Source organism: Glycine soja, chromosome 12 (genome assembly GCF_004193775.1).
Source record: "Glycine soja cultivar W05 chromosome 12, ASM419377v2, whole genome shotgun sequence".
Taxonomy (NCBI): domain Eukaryota; kingdom Viridiplantae; phylum Streptophyta; class Magnoliopsida; order Fabales; family Fabaceae; genus Glycine; species Glycine soja.
The window spans coordinates 8,951,215-8,967,203 of NC_041013.1; the positions used below are offsets into that span (position 1 = coordinate 8,951,215).

At 32.4% G+C, this 15,989-nt stretch overlaps 2 protein-coding genes and 6 non-coding genes across 8 annotated transcripts; 7 read left to right on the forward strand and 1 right to left on the reverse strand.

The window, feature by feature from the left end:
* The first annotated feature begins 1,561 nt into the window (after positions 1-1,561).
* On the forward strand, positions 1,562-4,073 carry LOC114379108 (peroxidase 3-like). The gene is made up of 4 exons (XM_028337672.1): positions 1,562-1,882; positions 1,980-2,171; positions 2,608-2,770; positions 3,372-4,073. The coding sequence occupies exons 1-4, from the start codon at positions 1,673-1,675 to the stop codon at positions 3,779-3,781; spliced, it is 975 nt and encodes a 324-aa protein (XP_028193473.1). The 5' UTR covers positions 1,562-1,672; the 3' UTR covers positions 3,782-4,073.
* A 1,143-nt stretch (positions 4,074-5,216) lies between these two features.
* Positions 5,217-5,314, forward strand: LOC114380611. Its single transcript, XR_003659787.1, has one exon. It is a non-coding gene; the product is annotated as a small nucleolar RNA Z157/R69/R10 (small nucleolar RNA).
* A 125-nt stretch (positions 5,315-5,439) lies between these two features.
* On the forward strand, positions 5,440-5,523 carry LOC114380613. Its single transcript, XR_003659789.1, has one exon. It is a non-coding gene; the product is annotated as a small nucleolar RNA R11/Z151 (small nucleolar RNA).
* A 165-nt stretch (positions 5,524-5,688) lies between these two features.
* On the forward strand, positions 5,689-5,794 carry LOC114380614. Its single transcript, XR_003659790.1, has one exon. It is a non-coding gene; the product is annotated as a small nucleolar RNA Z152/R70/R12 (small nucleolar RNA).
* A 70-nt stretch (positions 5,795-5,864) lies between these two features.
* LOC114380621 lies at positions 5,865-5,989 on the forward strand. The gene has a single exon (XR_003659796.1). It is a non-coding gene; the product is annotated as a small nucleolar RNA snoR80 (small nucleolar RNA).
* Positions 5,990-6,163: 174 nt separating this feature from the next.
* Positions 6,164-6,261, forward strand: LOC114380610. Its single transcript, XR_003659786.1, has one exon. It is a non-coding gene; the product is annotated as a small nucleolar RNA Z157/R69/R10 (small nucleolar RNA).
* A 103-nt stretch (positions 6,262-6,364) lies between these two features.
* LOC114380612 lies at positions 6,365-6,448 on the forward strand. Its single transcript, XR_003659788.1, has one exon. It is a non-coding gene; the product is annotated as a small nucleolar RNA R11/Z151 (small nucleolar RNA).
* A 2,755-nt stretch (positions 6,449-9,203) lies between these two features.
* On the reverse strand, positions 9,204-13,229 carry LOC114379817 (traB domain-containing protein-like). The gene is made up of 9 exons (XM_028338562.1): positions 12,674-13,229; positions 12,388-12,435; positions 12,180-12,239; positions 11,661-11,744; positions 11,434-11,538; positions 11,038-11,151; positions 10,840-10,940; positions 9,710-9,821; positions 9,204-9,497 (listed from the first exon to the last, which is right to left on the reverse strand). The coding sequence occupies exons 1-9, from the start codon at positions 13,130-13,132 to the stop codon at positions 9,369-9,371; spliced, it is 1,212 nt and encodes a 403-aa protein (XP_028194363.1). The 5' UTR covers positions 13,133-13,229; the 3' UTR covers positions 9,204-9,368.
* Positions 13,230-15,989: the final 2,760 nt, after the last annotated feature.

The following is a 15,989-nucleotide window of genomic DNA, read 5'->3' on the forward strand; positions in this document are numbered from 1 at the left end:
CCACAACATTAGCCATAACAATCTCCCTTTACATAGTTTTGACCTTGTTATTTTAAACCTTTACATTGCAATGCTTAATTGCTTATAGACATAGTCAACTTAACTTGCATGTGCCTTGAGATGAGATCCCAGCAAAGCAATCTCAAGTTTTCAACGTTTACATATGCAACCGATTTTCTTTTCTTTTCCTTTTTTTTTGGTTTTCTTCCATTCAGGTACTTATAAACTAAGCATATATTTAATTCAATTTATTATTTCGTAGTAGTATATATTCGTTATTTTTATTTTAAAAAAATCAAAAGTAAGTGATTATTTTCGACATAAGCTTAAGACAGTATCTTTATGACTTCCTTTTTTCCTTTCTTTTTATATTACTGCTGTTCTCAAGACACAATACCTTCAAGTAGTATATGTATATGGGAGTTAGGGTTTGTTTCAAAGAATGTATTTACAGTCTACTTGACTTTATCTTATGATATAAGTATTCATATAAGCGATTGAAAAAAATCATGATATATCTATAAGTTTTTTCAGTTTATTTTAATAGGCTTTTTAGGATATATAATTTATAAAAGCAACTTATAATTTATATGAAAACAGTTTAATCGTATTTTCTCTTTAATTATAAAATAACCTATACATAATATAAATGCTTATATGATAATAATACTTGTTAAATAAGTCCGCAATAATTAATCTGTCCACGCAAACATACCTTTACTATATCTGTCTTTGTTTTCAAAAGCACTTCCCGGACGACTATTTGTCTCTATCTTTGTCATTATCTAGTGTTTAAGTGTTTATATATATTATAATCACAATGATTAGAACCCTGCAACTGTCCTTCACCCACTCTATAATTCATGTGCCACGTTTTAATTTCTTATATCCAAACAATTTGTCCATAGGTGCCTGCAAGAAGCTACCGTTAATTTAATTTCAACAATGGACAGCTCAAGTGTGCAACAGGATAATGCATGTAGGCTCACATGCATATATAGACTTAAGTAAGTCAATTATTCATTTTTAAGTTCCTCCTTAAAGCCTGCTTCAAAACAGTAATTCTATTTGTTGTTAGGAAATTCACATCAATTCCTTGTACATTTAAGTTAACCACCACAACTCTTTAAATTTTACTATTATATACACAATCTGACGATAAATTAAAGCTATATGATCGGTGGAAGATGTTATATATATGCCAAGTTCTAAAATGGATCGATGGACATGCCCAAGTAATATTTTATTAGAGATGCATTATTTGTATAAAATTTTCTTACAACATTTTTTACAATAATATATATATATATATATTTCTTCTTCATCACATCTATCTTATCAGCACACAATTTTCTAGCTCTTCTTATCTTTTTGTTATAAAATAAATTGTACGAATTTATTGTATAAATATAAGTTCTCATATTTTTTTTATTAGACTACAAACATTATTAAATGGAAAGATATGGTAAAGTAACATGTACGTCACATGATACATGGACCATCTCTATAATTTGCCCCATTAATTGTAACACAAGCTGAGGACTATAAATAACTAGGCACTGTTCTGAATTCAACCATAGAAATGAAGTTGCTTCTTGCAAGAAGTTTCTGAGTTTTTGTATCCTCTATATATAGTTCTCTGGCAATTAAGGTCTCAGCTAAATACGCACAAATGGGTAGCCAGAGTTGCTTCAAGGCTTTGATTATTTGCCTTATAGCATTAATTGGATCAACTCAAGCTCAATTGCAGCTTGGTTTCTATGCCAAAAGTTGTCCAAAGGCCGAGAAAATAATTTTGAAGTATGTTGTAGAGCATATCCGCAATGCTCCATCACTAGCAGCTGCTCTCATAAGAATGCACTTCCATGATTGTTTTGTCAATGTATGCACATAATTATGTTGTTTTTTTCTTTTGTTATACTGTGGAGATAATTAACTATGTAACATTAACATGTAGTACATATTAATATAAATTTCAGGGTTGTGATGGATCAGTGCTTGTGGACTCAACACCAGGCAATCAAGCTGAAAAGGACTCTATTCCAAATCTTACACTCCGAGGCTTTGGTTTCATTGACGCAATAAAGAGGCTTGTTGAAGCTGAATGCCCTGGGGTAGTCTCTTGTGCTGATATCTTGGCCTTGACCGCCAGAGACTCTATTCATGCCACTGTAAGTACTCACTCTTGTTTCACCCTCATCTCTAAGGAAACATGAATACTTTGAATAATAGTTAAGCTGCATCCTATTAGAGTGGAAAATTCATATTGCATTTACTTGTATTGAAAATGTATCTATACAGTTCACAAATGCTTTGAATCTCCCAAACCCTTCATTTTTTTTTTGTGATTTCTATCTGTTTTCATCACAAAACGCTTGCATGGCTCAATCAGACATTATATTGTCATGCTTGTGTTACTCACTAGGGTTGGCCTAGGGGTAAAAATTATGGTAAATGCATGAAAATTTAAGTTGGATTTTTATTATTGTCGTTCTAAAAAGAAGAAAAAAAACTCATGTTTGTGTTATGTTTTCTCTAGGCTTTGTTACATAAGGTAGAAATTAAATGACATCTTCTTGTGTTGCCATGATTGACATGGGTTTGCAGGGTGGACCCTATTGGAATGTTCCAACAGGACGAAGGGATGGGCTCATCTCTAGAGCAGCAGATCCGTTACGCAGCCTGCCTGCTCCATTTCACAACCTCACTACCCAACTAACACTCTTTGGCAATGTTGGACTTGATGCAAACGACCTTGTCTTGCTTGTTGGTATGTCAAACACTAAGTTGCATGATAAAAGTTTGCATCAGGGTTGTTTAGAAATTTTTTTCCACTTTTAATTATAAAATTGGCACTACATTTTTTACTTATTTTTTGATTTCTGAAATATGTACTTGTTCCGTATTTAAATATAAGAAAAAAACACTCTTGAATTAATTAAATGTGAGTAACATCTCCGATAAATATGATTAATGGTAGTTTAGAAAATGTTATCTTTTTATAAATAAAATCAAGAAAAATATATAAACTTAACTAACAATTAGTGTGAAATCATATGTTTTTGTTTATATTTGAGTTTGCAAAAAGTATAAGAACGCATAAAACGTAAAAGAAAGTTGTTTTCATTATTTTAGTGCAATATTTAAAAACAAAAAAAATGAGGTGACAATTTGTACCAATTTTAAAATAAAAAATGAAAACAAAATAATGTTTTCTCAAAGTAAATAAGTCCTAAGTCAATGAAATGAAACTCTAATTATGATTGGAAAATAATACCAGAAACACCAAATAATTATATTTAAGTTTTTTCCTTTTTTATGTTCTACATTTTAAACTTTGTCTCTAATTATCAAAAATTCAATTCTTTCAGGTGCTCACACAATTGGTGTTGCCCATTGTTCATCAATTGCAACTCGTCTATACAATTTCACTGGCAAGGGTGACACAGATCCAACACTAGACAGTGAATATGCAAAAAATATCAAAACTTTTAAGTGTAAGAACATTAATGATAATACAATTATTGAGATGGACCCTGGAAGTCGCGATACATTTGATCTTGGATTTTATAAACAAGTTGTTAAGAGAAGGGGCTTGTTTCAGTCAGATGCTGAATTTCTTACTAGCCCTATCACAAGGTCTATTATCGATAGACAACTTCAATCAACTCAAGGATTCTTTGAGGAATTTGCCAAGTCTATCGAGAAAATGGGACGAATTAATGTCAAGCTTGGAACTGAAGGGGAGATAAGGAAACATTGTGCACGAGTTAATAACTAAGGATCTCGTTAATAATGACCATCTAGGTGCATTTATGTCTACTTTTCAGTATAATTTACTCTTGGTCTCATTATTTATTCTATGTTATGTCTATGGTGTCTTGATATATGAGATATCATATGATTTGGTTGTTTTTCCAAGTGATGTGGGAAGGGTTGGGGAGTGATTATTAGGTTTGAATGGAAATCATCCTCGAGTGGTAATAAGATGTAGAATTGAGTGAGAAGATTTATTGTAATACACAATTGCACAATAAAAAAGTCTCCCTTGCTATGTTGAAAATATGTTATAATTCAAAGTTCATTTTTTCTTTATTATTTATTAGTTTTAATTCTCAATATTCAGATGGGTCAAAGTTCTCCACAAATATATTTTTACTATTTTTTTACTCACCATAATTAGACTTTCGCTTTTCAGTAAGATCTCAATATATTGTTTTAGTATTTTGGATCGATTTTACGATAGTCAAATCTAAAACCATATTTAAGAAAAACTATATTTTGTCCGTTGATCCAACACATATTCGTTTCTTTAAAAATATATAAATTAGTATAATTATATTAAATAAGAATATTTATAGGGAGTATTTTTTTAATGAGAGCGTTTTTTGAATTTTTTTTCCAATGATAACATGTTAGAGATTTTTCTAAATCTCTTATTTTAATATATAAATTAGTATAATTATATTAAATAAGAATATTTATAGGGGGTATTTTTTTAATGAGAGCGTTTTTTGAATTTTTTTTCCAATGATAACATGTTTAAAGATTTTTCTAAATCTCTTTTTTTTCAATTTATCATTTTCATCTTATTTAAAAATAAAATTTTAATATTTTTTAAAATTAAAATTCAATAATTAAAAATAAACTTATATTATAAATTTAAAAATATAATTTATATATTCAAAAATATTTTTTATTATAAATTTTAGTTGTATAAAATAAATATTTATTCTGTGCACATGATAAAAGACTAGTTTAAAATATATCTGAAGAATTATAATAATTAATTAACTGATTAAAATTTAAAATAATTGTTTATTATTTTTTTCAGAATTTAAAAAATGGTTACTTACTGGAAAAGGCTCTATTTTTTTTTTTTATCGCAAATTAGGGTGATGGATTTGGAGCTTATGATCCAGCCCACTCTATATTAGGGGCATCTTCGTGTTCGGCCCACGCTGTCTATAAACCCTAATTTGGTGTTTCCCTCTTCACTGCCTATATAATCGAACCTATAGCCCGATAATTTTTTCGTGTTCTTCTTGGTCGCTCTTCTTTGCAATCAAATAGCGATCCAGCGTTCGTCGTGTTTCTCCGTTTGGTGCCCGAATTGTCCTGAATTTTGCGTCTTTATGGAATCTCAGTTTCTGTATTTTTATGTTGTGTGTTATTAGTATTTGTTCTCTTTTTTTTTTTGTTATTGGAAATTAAAGTTGTGTGCTGTGACGAGGCAATTTCGTGGACTAGAGTTTCTGATCTGGGAATTTACTCAGAAGTTGATTATCAAACCCTTGGCTGTCTGAGCACACCCTAATTTCCCAAACTTTCGAAATAGGTTTTTTTTAACATTTTCTTATTGTCAATGTTTAACCGTTTTTTAGTTTAATTTCTTCATTGATGTGTTGAGTTCAATCAATCGGCTTGATGAAAAAAATTTGGCTTATGATGATCATATAATTATCTTAGCGGATTTCAGTGAGATTTCTATCAATGATCTGATTGTTACACACACTGAAGCCTATGTTTTAATTGTTGTTTGCTAACATTACCCTTTTGCTAGTTATTCTATTTTGTTTCTTTTGTTCTTTTGTTATGATGATAAGTGTTAGCTCAAATTTTGCCTTTTTGTACTTGGGCATTTTAATATCGTGTATAGTACTTACTGGTATCTTTTTTATGATAAGAAGTGCAATGATGAGATGAAACACTTAAGTGTGTTTGGGCAGTGGACGTTGCCCTATGGTTTCGCCGTGAGCCCACATTTTAACGACTTCTCCTTCCACTGAGCACTATGATTACATTTAATTTTGATTGTTAATTTGATTATTATTGCATTGTCTGTGTTTTGCATTGCGTCCATTACCAATTCTGGGGGATATTTAGTTCCTCTTGGTATAATGGCTCGGACGCAATATACACGAAGTGGTCATCCTGATTGATGGTTTAATTATAATACCATTCGGTCTTGGAAACGCCACCAACATTGTTTGTAGGTTTTTTTATTCAATAATATTATATGATTCTAAAGTTGTTTCTGAGAATGTACATGACTACAGGAAATGTGTTGTTTAAAGAATTCAAATGTTATTAATAATATGAAAATTGTGTTAAGAATATATCTCACTTTTCTTGTGTTTTGTGAAATTGAAAGTGTTCTGTTTTGTGTGCTGTGACGAGGCAATTTTGTGGATTAGAGTTTCTGATCTGGGAACTTACCCAGAAGTTGATTATCAAACCCTTGGCTGTCTGAGCATACCTAATTAAAATTTCTAAGATTTTTGAAATGTAGGTTTTTTAAGCATTATAATGTTTTCATTTGTTAGAATCATTTACTTTTGCAAATTGGATTGCGAAATTCTTTTGGCTTGTGATGATAAGCTAATTATCTTAGCGGATTTCAGTGAGATTTCTATCTATGATCTGATTGTTACACACACTGAAGCCATTGGTTAATTTTCATTATAGCTTTGTTTTGAATGTCCTTTTGTTTCTTCTTTGTTAATATGATATTTGTGACCATAATTGGTGTTTGTTACTCATGAATCGTTGTTATAAATATAAAGATGATTAGAAGGATGGAGGTAGCTAGATGATTAGTGAATATGGGATGTGTAGGAAAAGAGATAATACACATGAGGATGTTAATGACAATTAGGGGTAAGAATACGTTAGGTCAGGTTTTAAAAGGTCTGAGTCTAGTCTATAATTTATCAAAAAAATTTATTTTGGGGTCTAGTCTTGGTAGTCTATTTAAAAGTCTATTTAAAAATCTTCTTTACATTAAATCTTTAATATTTCTTTTTATTTTTACCAAAAAAAAATAAAATAACACACCTTCTATAATAGGCTAAACAAGGCCTTAATATATAATTTGCCTTAATTTTTAATCTAACATTAATTTAGTTGGTGGTCTTAAAATTATATTAATAATATAAACAGAAATCACCAAATGATATAAAATAATCTAAAACAAAAGAAAATCTCATAATTGAGGTAGTATCATCCAAGTTTATCAAATCAACATATTAATTATTACAATAAAGAAATAAAGCCTACATCGAAATGGAATAGAAAAAGGAAATTTAATAGGAATAGAAAAAGGAATTAACTCGAAATGGAATAGAAAAAGGAAATTTAATAGGAATAGAAAAAGGAATTGTTAATAAAAATAAGAAAACTAAACTTTTGTAATTAAAATTTTACTTAATTATATAAATGAAATTTGTTAGTTTTTTTAAAAAATAATATTAATTGTATCCAAAAAATAATATATATATATATATATATATATATATATATATATATATATATAGGTTGGTTTATTACATTTATAAGGTTATTTAATAAACTTAAATCTCAGATTTTATGTAGGTCAGGTTGTAGGTTCTAGTCTATTCTCACCTGTAATGACAATCTGATTTTATTACAATCAGCTTAAAGAAGTATGTATTTGAAAATTTGAATAATGTAAATTACGTGAACAATAATTATGACTAGAATTTTAAAATTACTGAAATCTCTGGTGAAGTGTTTGTCTGTTTTACCGTGATACATGTACATAAATTTGGGGACACAAACCTCAATACTACAAGCTGGAGTAGTAGTGACATGGACTTATATTTCAATGAAATTTGTATTATGGATCATATTTTCTTAATACCAAGCGTATAAATAGTCATTTCGAAATGATTAACATTTTGTGAACAAAAATCTCACGAAAGAAGCCAAGAACCTTAACTTTAAAATCCGCAATAAAGCCTGATGATTCAAGAAATAGAGCCTTTTGGCACCCAATTTTCAATTGTTTACTAGACTTAAATTCAAAATTGTAGGAAAGTTATTTTTGTACAGGTTTAATTTAACTAATTCACTTCCTCGCTTAGTTGCAAGTTCAAAATATTAGTTTTTCTAAAGTAAAAGAAATGGGAAGCATCTGTAACTTGGGTGCTTCATGGGTTGTTTAAAAAGTAACTTGCATGTTTGAAATTAGGGATGTTTGAGAGGTGATTTAGTCAAATTTAAGATTTATTTCCATCGAATTTGATTGATTTGGTTTCACAATATTTTTTAAATCAATCTAATTTAATTATGAATGGTTTTGTTTGATTTGAGTTATCGAATTATTTATTTAAATTTGATTTTTTTTCTTTAAACTATAATTTAAATTATAATTATTTTTTACATATTAATTTTTTATAATCAGATTTGTTACAATTAATTTATTACAACTAAATTTGCTTAAACAAGTAAACCGTATACCTAAAAGAAATACTTAATACTAGTAGTTTTAACATTACTTAATCCGTGAACGATTTTAAGTGCTGGCTTATATATCAATTGAACCTGTTGACATGATTGAGTTGATTTTGTGGTAAGATTGTTCCAAAAACACTGCCAATGGTGCAATTAGAAATGAACGAATCAAAGAGACTAAAAAAATAAAAAATCACAATTAAACCTAGTTTTGTAGTCTCATACCTATATATTGCATGGAATGTAACCAATTTCATCAGGTAAAAATATATAATTGTACAAAAAATTTATCCATTTTATAAATCGATATGGAATTTGAACTTTGGTTTTGTCTTATTTTAATCTTTAAAGTACTGTTATGACAAATTCTTCTGTTAATCATAATCAAAGATTACTATAGAGATGAAGAGTAATTAATTTTTTTAAAATAAAATAGGACGACTTTCGTTTTCTACATTCTGAAACGAGAAAAGTAAAATACAGACAGACAAATGGTACACACGAGGGTAGGGAGTTTGAAAGAGAATGATTATGAAAACTTAAAAAAAACAAAATCATTTCATGATGTTGGACAATCATGTTATTCATCAAGATGAAAATTTTCTACTATTTTTTGCTATCCACTGTCTTAAAAAACCAACAAGTACAATTTTTTTATATTGATAATTACAGTGGCTTGTAAAATCACCTTTTTGTCTTCGTAAATCAGATAAATTTGACTTCTTGAATTCGAACTTAAATTTACTTCAATTTACTCCACCTTTCTCGTTTCTCTATCTCCTCCCCCTCTCGTTGTAAAGCTTATCATCAGTTTTCCTTTGAAATATTCTCTCAAATCTGTTTTTTTACTTTCTGTTCTTGCTAGTCAAAATGCTAAGATGACTGGTATCCATCTCTTTCGGTTTCTATTCTTCATGTTTTGGGACTATAGTTATTATTCACAAAAATGATCGATGCCCAAGAGTAAGAAATTGTAATTATTTCCATGGAAAGATTTTAAAAAAAATTGTAATGACTTATGCATCAACTTAGTTGATGGTTGAATCAATGTTACATATTTCAATTCCTACATCAACGTTCCTGTGGATGACAGCATCTCTCTCCTAGGAAAGTTATTTCTTGCATGAAAGATAAATGCCCGATATAATGGCCACGCCGGCTACGGCAACACCAATAGACGTAACGATTCTTGTTGCAGAGACAGCTGGTTTGGGAGATGGAACTGTCATTAGATCCTTCATCTGAAAAACAGTAAGGTAAATTGAGCTAAGAAAATCTGACAATAAATAATAAAAGAATAATTCTATGGTTTTGAAAGAAAGAAATTGCAAAATAAGAAAATCGGGTTCATATTAGAATTGGCTGGATGGGAGCAACGGAACGATGGTTTTTGTGCTAAAAATAATTATAAATTGCAGGGTTATATGATACAAGTAACTAAATGTTCCCCCACCACGACAGGTTGCTTCCAATGCTTCTTTATTCCCTGTAGATGGCCCTTTCCAACAACAGCAACAACTGAGCTATTCTCACTCGCCACTTTTAATAATGTGGAGGACATGTACCTGCATACAAGTCAAATCATGTCAAATTTATAAACTTAATATAAGTACATGATTCTAGAAAAAACTCTTGACAAAGCAAAGGTCAGTTGAAGGTGGAATCACCCTCGATGCTACCCTTTGAAGTAGTATTACAACATTATCAACAGTCTCTTCACAGGGTCTAATTTTAACCAGATAGGGGAGAGACTGCAGGATAGTCAAAATTACCAAAAGCAAGAAAGGCATACCAACCAAAGTTTTTACAGTAACAACGGCATCCTCAACACCACCATGAGGCAGAGCATATACTACTATTTCAGACAATTATGGCCAAATTTCATTCAAGCTGAAACATGTTCTTTATACGAGTAGTTCTGAGCACAAGAGATAGACGAAAAAGAAAGGTGTATGCACTAATTTCTTCATTGGTATGCATAAAGTCAACAATCATAGATAATGAAAATACTTTTAGAGAACAGTTTGCCCATCATGATGCTAAGGATTATAATATACTGCAGATTGTATATGTAAAGAAGCGATAAAGTCCCAGAATGCTCTGGTGTCCAGTAGCACCCCCTTAAATTTCTTCAAAATATAAACATTTTAGCTTACATTCTAATGCATGGCCTCCACAAAACATAAACACTATAATTGTTTCCTCTCCTCTAGCTCCACCACTGCCTGGTGTATTAGTCAAAAGGCACAACTAGACAATATCCCCCAGGGAAAAAAAAACACGGATTAATTAAAAGGTTTTCTCATCCTATACTCTGAAACAAAAAAGGCAACCAGGGTAAGAAGTCCATGCCTCCATGACATTAGGATTTCAGATCATCCAGGGTGGCTAGGATATGCAGAAGATGTCAACACCAGAACCATATCCAAGACACCCTCCAACAAGGACCCCTCTGCTAAATCATAACATACTGGGGTGACAAACATTAACAGAAGCATTCTTTTAAGAGCAAGGAAAGCAGGTGACAGGTAACAGAAGCAATAAATGAAATTGTAAAATGATATTAAGTGCAATAGGTCTTACTGATCTCGTTCATGCACAAGAGTCTCCATTAAAGTTGGAAACTCCTTGCTCATTTCCTGAATAACAAGAGTTAGCATGTCACTGTCATCCATTTCCTTCAGCTGAAGAAAGCAAACCCAAGTTAGGATATAGACAATAACTTAGCACAAACACTATCAATTCACACTTTCTCTAGCACATGAGGATTATGAAATTTACCATCTTATTAAGATCATCAGAGCTGGGCAAAAATACTGCTTGGAAAAGTAAAGAGTATAACAATTTTGTCTTATGCCAAAGTGGCATCTTACTCCATGTTCTCCTCAATGTAATCTGTCTCAATCAAAATAATAACCCAATAATACATAACAAAAAAAAAAACCTCTACAGCATAACCACACAATGTAAACCAAGTTGAAAGCACGTGTAACAAAATAGTAAATGTTTAAACCACACAAGACCTTGATGAAAATGAATATTATCCTGGGAATAACACATTCAAATACAACAACTCTTCATAATTCAAGAGAAATATTTTACATTAACAGAGAAGTAGAATTCATCCTAGCAGAATAGCAGAATAGCAGTCAGCATAAAATAAAATGAAAAACTCACCTGTACAGGACGATCACCAAGTATCACTCTGCCACCATACTTGATGGCTTCTTCATATGCCACACGAAACTCAGAGCCAGGAAATACCTCAAGCTTACTAGCAATCTGTCAAATTTAAGGAGAGAAAAACAGGCTATATGAGAAATATAATTGAATAAGGAATCAAAGACTAATAATTGAAAATCTAATATGGATGATGCATATGATTGTCAAATATAGAAACCTGCCTTGGCAAGGAACCAGCCATAAAGTACTTCAAACATGTTATGTTTTTTCTTCAACATTGTAACCATTTCTCCCATGGTGGGTACCTGGAAGAAGCAAAAAATAAATAAACATACAAACAACCAGATAACTGAATGAGAACCAAAGTAATGATGGATTCAAGGAAATTAGTTGATGCTAAGTTTGAATAAACATCTAGGCCATTAGAAAACAATAATTACAATTATCATTTTCACCTAAAGAGATTATTGTTTTCTCTATTCAAAAGGGAAAAAAACTATTCATAAGTTGAAAGCTAAAAGGTTTAAATTATCAAGGTATATGAGCCTGTGTCTGTGATGTTCATCCTTCAGTGAAAACCAGTAAGCCAAACAAATATTCAGCCATCTGATATTTTATCTTTCAAACCGTCAACTCATCTAATATGGATCTGAAGAATGCTGATATTCTATAACTGTAAAATATTTTCCTACATTTTGCACACTTATACGCATAAAAACACCAAGTTAAAGGATACAAACCTTAAGATTTTGAAGGGTAAGCACTGCCACCCGACTCGAGCACAATTCCAGGAAGACAACCTGCAGCAAACAAAGAAAGCCACAAGGTTTAATCACCAAAATCCTACAAGGTCAAGAAGGGACATCAAGAAAACAAAAGCAAGCAATTAAGCACGCAAATGATCAATCCATCAACCATGTGTCACTGATTTCAAAAGGGAAACAAAACCTGAGGTTTCAGAAAATTCACTATAGCTTGAACTTCTCTGCTCGATTCCTGCAACAAAATTCAGCACAAATTTTAAACTCTTAACAATTCAACAACTCTGAATCAATACGATGAAGATAAAACACAGCCATGCATCCTTCTGAAAATGACACAACAACAATTCCGATTGAAACGAATACACAAGAAAGAAAAAAGAAACCCTAAATTTTCGTTATGGCTGAACACAGTGACAATGTGTAATGCAAGAAAACCTAAAACCTGATTCCAAACGACGAGAACAAAATACCTCGGAGACATGAGCGGTGCCGACCAAGTAAACGTCGCAGACGCCGCCTTCGGCAGCGGACTCGCACGACAGGACGAGCACGTTTCTTGAGAGCTCCGGCGAGAGCGTGGCTGGACGGCGATCGGAGTCCGGAGCGGAGGGAGCGGCGTCGGCTTCTGAAGGCTCGTCGATTCGAACCATGCTCTCGGAGAGGCTCTCCATCTTCAGATCCGTGACGTGGACGAAGTCCTCGGCCGAGGCGGCGGGCGCGGAGGGTTCCGGCGGTTGCGGGTCCATCGTCGGGCGGAGGAGAGGGTGCGTTCGGCGGCGGGAGGTGGCGGAGGAGAGGGTGGAGAGTTGGGGGAGAGAGAGGGTTTGGGAACGATAAAGTGTTGGTTTTGGTGTGAAGAAGAGGGGTTTGGGGCGATGAGAGAGCTGCGTGACTCTAGCGAGTTGAGTGCGAGTGACCAGGTGAGTCATAAGCTGTGAAAGCGTAAATGATTAAGGTTTCTCTCTCAGAGTCAGAATTCAGAAATCAAATGGGAATAGTGTGGACCCTCCACTCCCGCAAGTCATTCCAAAAGTGTTAAGAACCTAACAGGATGCCATTAAAGAAGAGTAAAATATTAAATTAGTCCTTATTTTTTAGGTATTGTCAATTTAATCCATAAGATTTAAAAAATATTAAAATGATCATTGACTTTACATTTTGTTTATCATGTTAGTCTCTGTCGTTAGTAGTCTTCTAACACCGTTAATAAATGTATGATGTGACACGTTAAGTGTCACATGGACGCACACGTGGCAAGTGTAATTGGAAAATAAGCAATATCACGTCATAGGGATTAAGATGACATAATTATAAATGTTATATTGGAAAATGAAGAGTCAATTTTTATATATAGTGTAGAAGCAAGCTTCATGATGATGAATCAAGTATGATTCAAGTAGTTTTGATGATGACAAAAAGTCTAAAATAATGATATTAAGATTGAGTCAACAAGTTCAAGATCAATATTAAAAAAAAGACATCAAGAAGAATCAAGATTCAAGAGAAGATGAATTCAAGATTCAAGAGAAGAAACCAAAAAGCAACAAGTCAAGACTTCACAAGGGAAGTATTGAAAAATATTTTTCAAAAACCAAACATAGCACAGTTTTGTTTTACAAGAAAAGTTTTTCCAAATTTTTCTAAGTTACCAGAGTATTTATTCTCTAGTAATCGATTATCAAAGTGGTAAAGTTTGATTTCAAAAGCTTTTAACTGAATTTGCAACGTTCCAAATGTTTTTTAAATGGTTTAATCGATTACAATATATTGGTAATCGATTACTAATGTATTTGAACGTTGAAATTCAAATTCAATTGTGAAGAGTCACATTTTTTCATAAAATGTTTTGTATAATCGATTACATGGTTATGATAATCGATTATCAGTGACAAGTTCTGAATAAAAAATCGAGATGTAACTCTTCCAATGGTTTTCTCAAGATTTTCTCAAGGTTATAACTCTTCTAATGGTTTTCTTGACCAGACATGAAAAGTCTATAAAAGCAAGACCTTGACTTGCATTTCAATAACTTTTACAATTTTTGAACTTCTTTGAACAACTTTTGAGATATCTTGAAACATTCGCTTCTCATCTTTCTTCTTCTTCCTTTGCCAAAAAGCTTTCTAAGTTTTTTGTTTTCCAAACCTTATTCTTCTGCAGAAAACAAAAGTATGTTATATCTTTTCATTCTCTTCTCTCTTTGCCAAAAAGAATTCAACAAGGAGTAATCGCCTCAATTATTTTTGTGTCTCTCTTCTCCCTTTTCCAAAAGAACAAAGGACTAACCGCCTGAATTCTTTTGTGTTTCCCTTTTTCCTTTTCAAAGAATTCAAAAGGACACAGTCTGAGAATTCTTTTGATTCTTTCCTTTCCCTTAAACAAAAGATTTCAAAGGACTAACTGCCTAAGATATCTTTTGTTTCCCCTTTACAAAGATTCAAAGGACTAACCGCCTGAGAACTTTGTCTTAACACATTGAAGGGTACATCCTTTGTGGTACAAGTAGAGGGTACATCTACTTGGGTTGTTGTAACTGAGAACAAGAGAGGGTACATTTCTTGTGGATCAGTTCAAGTGGAGGGTACATCCACTTGGTTGTTCAAAGAGAACAAGGGAAGGTACATCCCTTGTGGATCTTTGCTTGTAAAGGATTTTACATGCTTGAAAGAAATCTCAAGAACTGGTGGTTGCTTGGGGACTGGATGTAGGCACGGGTTATTGCCGAACCAATATAAAATTCTTGTGTTTGTCTTCTTCTTCCCTACACTTTTTAATTTCCCTTGTGCACTTTAATTATCTCTTTTACTTTTGGTTAAATTCAGTTCTTTACTTTCTAAACATTATAATAAAAACCTAATTGAATCTAGTAACATTAAGAAGGATAGATTTTTAATTAGTAAATATTCATTAATAATTAATTCAACCCCCCCTTCTTAATTATTCCGAGGCCACTTGATCAAACATATAGTGTCAAATTGATTTCTAATATTTTTCAATCTAATTGAAAACGTGATGAATTCCCTCTCACCATTTTCTCCTTCCTATGGTTGAAGGATAGCGTACCTGTGCTAGGTCCACGTCGATCATCGCTCTCCCAGTGGTGGTGGTTGCCGTTCTTCATCACCCTTCACTGTTCATTGACACAATCAGTGCTTTTGTGTGTTCCATGTCGATCATCGTCACCCTCCAGTGTTGATTGACGCAATCGGTGCTTTCCAGTAAAGGTAAGGGTTTTGTTTTTCACTACATTTAGTATTCTCGTGTTGAACCAGCGTAGTTGAACCGATACTATATCATTCAAACGCGTTGTTGTTTGCGTTTAAACCGTTGGAGTAGTTTTTGAGAGTGAAGGGTTTGGGATTTTGGTTTAAGAGGTTATTGAGAATAGCGTAGTGGTGTAGTGTGAGATGTGAAGCTTTTGAGAGAAGGAAGTGTTCTCTGTTTGAGATGCGTGTGTTCCAATAATGAATGAGAGGGGCTTTAGGGGTGAATGGGTTGATTTGTTGAGGCGTTATTCTTACTTGACAAACTTGCATTCATGATTTGTAACTTTATTTTTCCTATGTTTGTTTTAGTTTACAATTTGTTTTGTTTTTGCACTCTATTAGTGTTTGCATTCTGTTTAGCTAATTTTTGGTTTATTCGCGTGTTGCGTTGTGTTCTCTGTTTGTTGTGCCTTGGTTATACAGGATGTGGGAAATAACCTTAGTACTACACTATGGAGGTACCTTTACCAGGAATGAAGTTGATGGAAAATTAGAGTATGTTGGTGGGGAGTTAGATGTG

Coding starts and splice junctions, on each gene's coding strand:
- LOC114379817 (XM_028338562.1), bottom strand. CDS start 13,132: ATGACTCACCTGGTCACTCGCACTCAACTCGCTAGAGTCACGCAGCTC. Junction 11,539..11,660: donor ATGGCTGGTTCCTTGCCAAG/GCAGGTTTCTAT, acceptor TAAATTTGACAG/ATTGCTAGTAAGCTTGAGGT. Junction 10,941..11,037: donor CTGATGATCTTAATAAGATG/GTAAATTTCATA, acceptor TGCTTTCTTCAG/CTGAAGGAAATGGATGACAG.
- LOC114379108 (XM_028337672.1), top strand. CDS start 1,673: ATGGGTAGCCAGAGTTGCTTCAAGGCTTTGATTATTTGCCTTATAGCA. Junction 1,883..1,979: donor TCCATGATTGTTTTGTCAAT/GTATGCACATAA, acceptor TATAAATTTCAG/GGTTGTGATGGATCAGTGCT. Junction 2,172..2,607: donor GAGACTCTATTCATGCCACT/GTAAGTACTCAC, acceptor ATGGGTTTGCAG/GGTGGACCCTATTGGAATGT.